The 6,000-nt window shown below is 39.9% G+C and overlaps 1 protein-coding gene across 1 annotated transcript in view; it reads right to left on the reverse strand.

Annotated features, from left to right (window-relative positions):
* The window catches only part of LOC127414601 (cyclin-dependent kinase 11B-like), a 59,106-nt gene extending 53,419 nt beyond the window's left edge, over window positions 1-5,687 (reverse strand). The window contains exons 1-3 of the mRNA XM_051652746.1: window positions 5,565-5,687; window positions 4,538-4,668; window positions 4,179-4,294 (exon numbers count right to left, since the gene is read on the reverse strand). Of these exons, the coding sequence (XP_051508706.1) occupies window positions 4,179-4,294; window positions 4,538-4,648 (227 nt within the window). The 5' untranslated portion in view covers window positions 4,649-4,668; window positions 5,565-5,687. The remainder of the gene's footprint in view (window positions 1-4,178; window positions 4,295-4,537; window positions 4,669-5,564) is intronic.
* Between the last annotated feature and the right edge of the window lie 313 nt (window positions 5,688-6,000).

The following is a 6,000-nucleotide window of genomic DNA, read 5'->3' on the forward strand; positions in this document are numbered from 1 at the left end:
CCTGTATTCTTTGTCTTTGTGGGAGTATTACTATAATTTATAGTTTGGGGTTAATCTTTGTGCATCCAAGTAATATCTGTCTGGCAATCTATTGTTCTCACAACTTTTTTTTGGAGCAGAGGTGAAGGTTTTATTCAGAGTAAACATAGGGACAGCAGCCACCATTTTCTTTGCTTCAAGATAACTGATTCTCTTAGTGCATCTGATCTTCTGTATTTTTCTTTGATCCACATGGGACACTGTTTTGATGCAGCTGGGTGGTCACCTGAGCAGTTGTAACATTTAGGTGGTTTTTCACAACCCTCTTTGTCATGTCCCTCCTCCCCAGAGTTGCAACAGGTATGTTTTGTATAGCAAAAGGGGAAAGCTTGCTGATTGGAAAGTCTGGAACAGCAGCTTCAATAATGATACATTTTGGCCAGTCATCATTGTTCGGTATAGAGGCACATTTGTTTTCTGAAGTATTATCAGTGTCCAAGTCCAAAAACGTTTTTTTTGAGGTGTGTTTTGTAGCCATGTTTTAGTTTTTAAGTTTCATCATCTCTGCTCCCCACCCACCTTGGAGCCCAAAAGAGAGGGATGCACAGCACCGCGGATCTCCAGCAGATTATGCATCAGGGATACAGGGATGATATACTCAAGCAAACTGATCAACGCCTACTGGGAGTCTGAGAAATATTTGACGTTCAGTTATCCTACTTAGAGCAATCCCAGGACAAGTCTTGACCAGCAGATTGATTGGATCGAGCCATTCCAACCTACCGCCTAGGTGAAGTAGGAGCCAAAGTACTGTGTTGAAATAACGGAGTCCGTAGCGAACCGCATTTCTCAGGGACCAGGATCTCTTCCTCCACCAACACAGGTCGCAACTCACGGCAAACGAGTAGTCACTTTTTCCTATTTCTTATAATAGTAAAGAGGTAAAAAAGGATCTATTAAACTCTGGGTTCTTACAGAGTGGTGGAAAAACCTTTATAGCTGTGACCCTAGCAAGGGGGGCTTGAGGGTTGTTCTCTCTTGCCCAAGGAGAAGACCCTAGCATTACGGAGGGAAGGAGTGCGCCACTGTTCCTTTCACGAGCTACCGTCATAAAGATGGGTCCCGTGCCGTACCTGGCTATCGCTCATCCAGAGGGAGGAATTAATCAGAGGAGCCAATCTAGTCTTTTTAGGAACAACTTATCCAGGACTGAAAGGCTCATTAAAAGGTTGTACTTGAGAATCAACAACATTATTTGGCATAATAACATGACTATTATAAAAGGCAGCAGAAAAATGCCACAGAGAGATGGTTTAGGATGCGAGAATTAATTTCACAACAAGGTAAAATATCTAAATTAAGAGACAGGTCAAATATAACACAATTACGATCAGAGAAAAAAAGAAAAGAACCAAAAAAAAAAAAAACTCAATATCAAACAGAATCAATATTTAAACCAAGAGTAAAAACAAGGTCCAGAGTATGCCCTCTGATGTGTATAGGCCCAGTTACATGTTGAGTAAGATAAAGCTAGAAGCAAATTTATCAGACGCATCATCAATAAGAATGTTAAAGTCACCAAGAATCACAAATATAGATAGCTTGATAACAAAGGGAAAATAAAATCACTAAATTCATTTAAAAAAGGGGCTGTTTGGGCCAGGTGGACGGTAAATTAAAATACCATAAAAAGGATTAGTACTTCCTGCTTTAATCATTAATTCATAGAAGAGAAAGACCCAGTGCTCACCAACCAAGAAAGAACGGCTTCTGAACAACGGCAGCAAGTCCTCCACCACGGCCTGAGATTCTAGGCAGGCTGATAAACGTGTAACCCTTTAACCAAAGCTCGATAAGGGGGGGGTGGATGTTCCAAATTCATCTAGGTTTCATTTACAAACAAAAATCTAACTTCTTAGACTGACTGATGTCATTCAACACAAAAGTTTTAGTTATGGAGCGAGCATTCACTAGCGCCATCCTAAGAGGTGTAGAGTCCCGGCCTTCACCGGGCGAACTGCGGGGAAAGGTGCGCAATTGATGGGGACTCACTCTGCTGCACAAGTAAAATCCAGTCGCCGGAGGGATAACAATCTCCGCAAGAGTGTCGGGGAAGACAGGACAGAGACAGGAGGATCTGACATTTCCAACCATGGTCAAGGGGAAGTCATTCCACAGAGCAGCAGGAAACATCAAGGCAAAATTCATCAGAAGCGATCTGCGCCATTTTCCGACGACGACTCACTTCCAGAGCCTTAGCTTCACCTGGATTCCGGCCCATCTCCCTCGCTTCCTCCGCTGTCTGCGGGAACTTCGTGGTGGAACCCACCGCTGGGATCGCCGGCCGCAGACACAAAAGGGGGCAGCAAAGATTGTGGAATATCAGCCCATGGAGACAGAAAACTATGATCAACCATAGACAATCTAATGTATAAAAGTGTCTTGCAGTCGTACATCCGAGCAGCAAGTCCATCGTTAACAAGCAGAAGAAAAAAACAGAGCAACACACAGGACAGGTAGGACAAAACGAGATAAGCAGGCAGTGGCAAGGCCAAACACAGTCTCCATCTTGCCTTCTCAGGGTCAAAGAACTAGGCACAAATGTGTTCAAAATTACTATTGGATATAGGGCTGGGCGATATGACAATATATATCGTGGTAACGATATAAAGTGTCAGTTGATAGAGATTTTGCTATATCGTGAGTAGGAATTTTGGTAGTATAAATGCACACAGTATGAATGTCTCGTTGTATCTGCTCACAATTTCTATTGTAAGGAATTCCTTTTAATAAGGAAATTATGATTAATTCACTTATTGGAGTAATACTATTCTAAAGGCTTATTGAAAATAATATCACAAATATGTTTAGATATGGTTCGAGCTTCAGAGCGCAGATCTTTGAAAAATCAAGTGACAAGATTATTTATCAAAATATACCACAGTCAAATTAACTTTGAATACAAACAAGACTTTATTGGTAATCTACAACATAAAACTAACTAACTAACACAGACAGACAAACATAAACAGGTTGGTGAGTTGTACAGAAAGTACAGTAAATGATCGGTACTGAAAAAATTTTACTTCATGGAGTCTATAGACAATGCCTTGAGAACCATTGGATAGTTCTTTTAGTCTAACTTGATTTGCAATCAGGTAACTCGAATTATATTAAAGAGACACCAGTACTTTCAGCAAAGTTTGGAGATATACTTGCGCTTCCTTGCGTTGCTTGGTTCTTTTGCTCCTTGTAGAAAGTTCTGGTTGTTCCGTCAATGTTTTGGACGATGCTGCAGCCTTAGACTTGCTGGCACCAGTCTGAATTTTCTTAGCTTTTTAATGCTTAAGAGGAATTTCCAGTGTTATAGGTCATCTTGGTGAAACTGTTTTAATTCTTCTTAATTTCCTTCTGCTGGGCTTCTCCAATCCTACATGTGTATATCGTGATTTGTAAATATCCATGTGCGCAGCGTGGGCTTATCTATCAGTGGATGGGGCTTTAAATGAGACTGAGAGAATTGAAGAAACATGGACAGGGTTTTTCAGGCATTGAACATTTTTCTGCGGCCACCAAAGCAAATTTAATGACCTTAATCATGCGTTTGGTGCTTCAAAAGCGCTAAATATTCTTCTCATCTGACACGCAAACGTTTTACATGACTGTGGTGCACGCTGTCTCTGGAGCTCCGAAGTGTGTGCGAATCCAGTAGGCTTTCCGATATTTGAGCTCCAGAGACAGGAGAGCTCAAAGCGTGATCACTCACGCTACATAATCATTTTTGACACAGGAAAAACCCAAATGGAGAAAGACATCTCCACAGAATGGGACGACTCCCAAACAGGTCAAGAAAATGAAGAGGAGCTTGTTATTAAGACAGGTGCGACATCTGTGGTTCACATGACAATAATCACTCGTAATACAAGCGATCTGTTTCACCACCTCAAAATGTTGTGATATAAGATTTTGGTCATAACCCCCACCCCTAATTGGATAAAACAGGTTTATAAATTGATTGCACAGGGATTAACCCCTGCATAAGTGTAAACATACTACTGTTTGTTAAGGACACTTACTTTTAATTACAGTTTTAATCATTGTGATAACTGTCAAAAAATGGCCCAATGTACCTGAATTCACCTTACTATTGTGTTATGAGACACAGACAGAACAAGGAGAATACGACAAAGATCCCAAACCTGTCTTCAGTCGAGTCTTCCTGCGTATAGGGTGAATTCTGTATTGTTATTTCCATCCTGTGGTCACGTAGTTCTCCTTCCTCCGGAGTGTCCCGTTTGGATTCCCGATCATCCGTCTGTACCATGACAATGCAAATAAATCAGAAAACATCTGACTGTGAGAAACACTCTATTTTCGTTAGTGATATGCTGATTAATTGGATGATGTTTGGCCAGTTTGAGATTATAACCAAATCAGCTAACCACTAATTATCATTTCAAAATTGTCGGCTGCTTTAGTAATGTGAAAAAGCATGAATTGTTTTATTTGTACTCATTTCCCATGAGTGATTAACCATCACTGGCTGTGATTATCTTACGTTCTTCGGTCGTTTAGGATCACTCTTCTCTTCCAGCTCTCGTCGGCGTTTCTTCTCTTGTAAGATTTCGTCTAATGTTTTCACTTTCCAGGTTTCCTTTTCGTCCCCCATCAGCTCCAAAGCACCTCCTTCTGAAAGAGGACAGGAACATCATGTCAACACTGGAAACACACACAACTATTTGTTCATCTTTGGGATGAAATGTTGTCTACAAACCCGTCTGAAATGTCATCACGGTGAAACACAAATGGAGTTGATTGTAACAGATGTTTAGTTACATGATTTGAGACTCATTATATACATAAAAGCATATTTAAACTCAATACAAACTTTCAAGAACCGGTATTCAGACGTCGATAAACTATTAGAATGGAGTAGTGATAGACCGATATATTAATTAAAATTGGACTATTTTGAGATGTTCAGCATCGGTCGATACCCGTGTCAGCGTTGATAATGGACAATACTAAGTATTTTTGCATAATAAATGTCGTGTAAATGTGCCAATTTAATTTCAGCATCTCTTCTGTCATCGTCGGTCATGAGCAACATCAAAACTCTTTTATGTCAGTCTTATTTTCTGTTCAGATGGAATTCTTTTCTATTTTGGGGTCTCAGACACGCACTTTGTTGTCTTAGTGTGTTATTTGTGCTCATCAGACTCACAGTCAAACACATCTGTCAGATACACCACCAGAGAACATGAGCAAATTCAACACTTTTACTCGTGTTTTATATCGGAAATCACAAAGCACAAGTACTGACTAGAAGGACTTTACTGTTGTTGTTAAAACTACACATCAATAACAAAACAATTTTTGATGTTTGCTACTACTCTTTTAAATAAGTATTCTGTAAATATCATAGTATACGAATATGGTAATCATTCTGATATCATGAACCACCACAGTCAGAGCAGCTAACAAACATTGAATTAAAGTGATGAAGTGTGATTAATCAGACACATTAACATCATGTTCAGACGTGTGTTAAATCAACTGTTATGATGTTGTTCACTTTTACTCACCTGTGTTTTTTTCTCGGTGCGTTCACAGAACACCGGAACAACTATCCGCTTTCTCCTGCGTCTGGGTCATACGGGTTCTCGTTTGATGTAAAACTCACATCGCCGCCTTCCGGCGAGATGTTCAGCACGAGACAGAATCCGCCATGCACAAAAAACAGCCAATCAGCTTTTAGATACAGGTCCTGTAGATTTTAATTTGGTCCCTGATCTTTGGTTAGACAGTCTACCATCAAGAAAAAGTGCCACACATTTGATAAAACAATAGTTGAATTGATCACACAGGCCAATCTGATTGATTATTGGAGAATGAAAAACCCAACTAGAAAACAATTTACCTGGTTCAATGCATCAAATAATGGTCAGTGCTCAAGATTAGATTATTGGTTAATTTCAGACAATCTGGCTAATAAAGTAAATAGATGTGAAATTTCAGCAT

Source organism: Myxocyprinus asiaticus, chromosome 24 (genome assembly GCF_019703515.2).
Source record: "Myxocyprinus asiaticus isolate MX2 ecotype Aquarium Trade chromosome 24, UBuf_Myxa_2, whole genome shotgun sequence".
Classification (NCBI taxonomy): Eukaryota; Metazoa; Chordata; class Actinopteri; order Cypriniformes; family Catostomidae; genus Myxocyprinus; species Myxocyprinus asiaticus.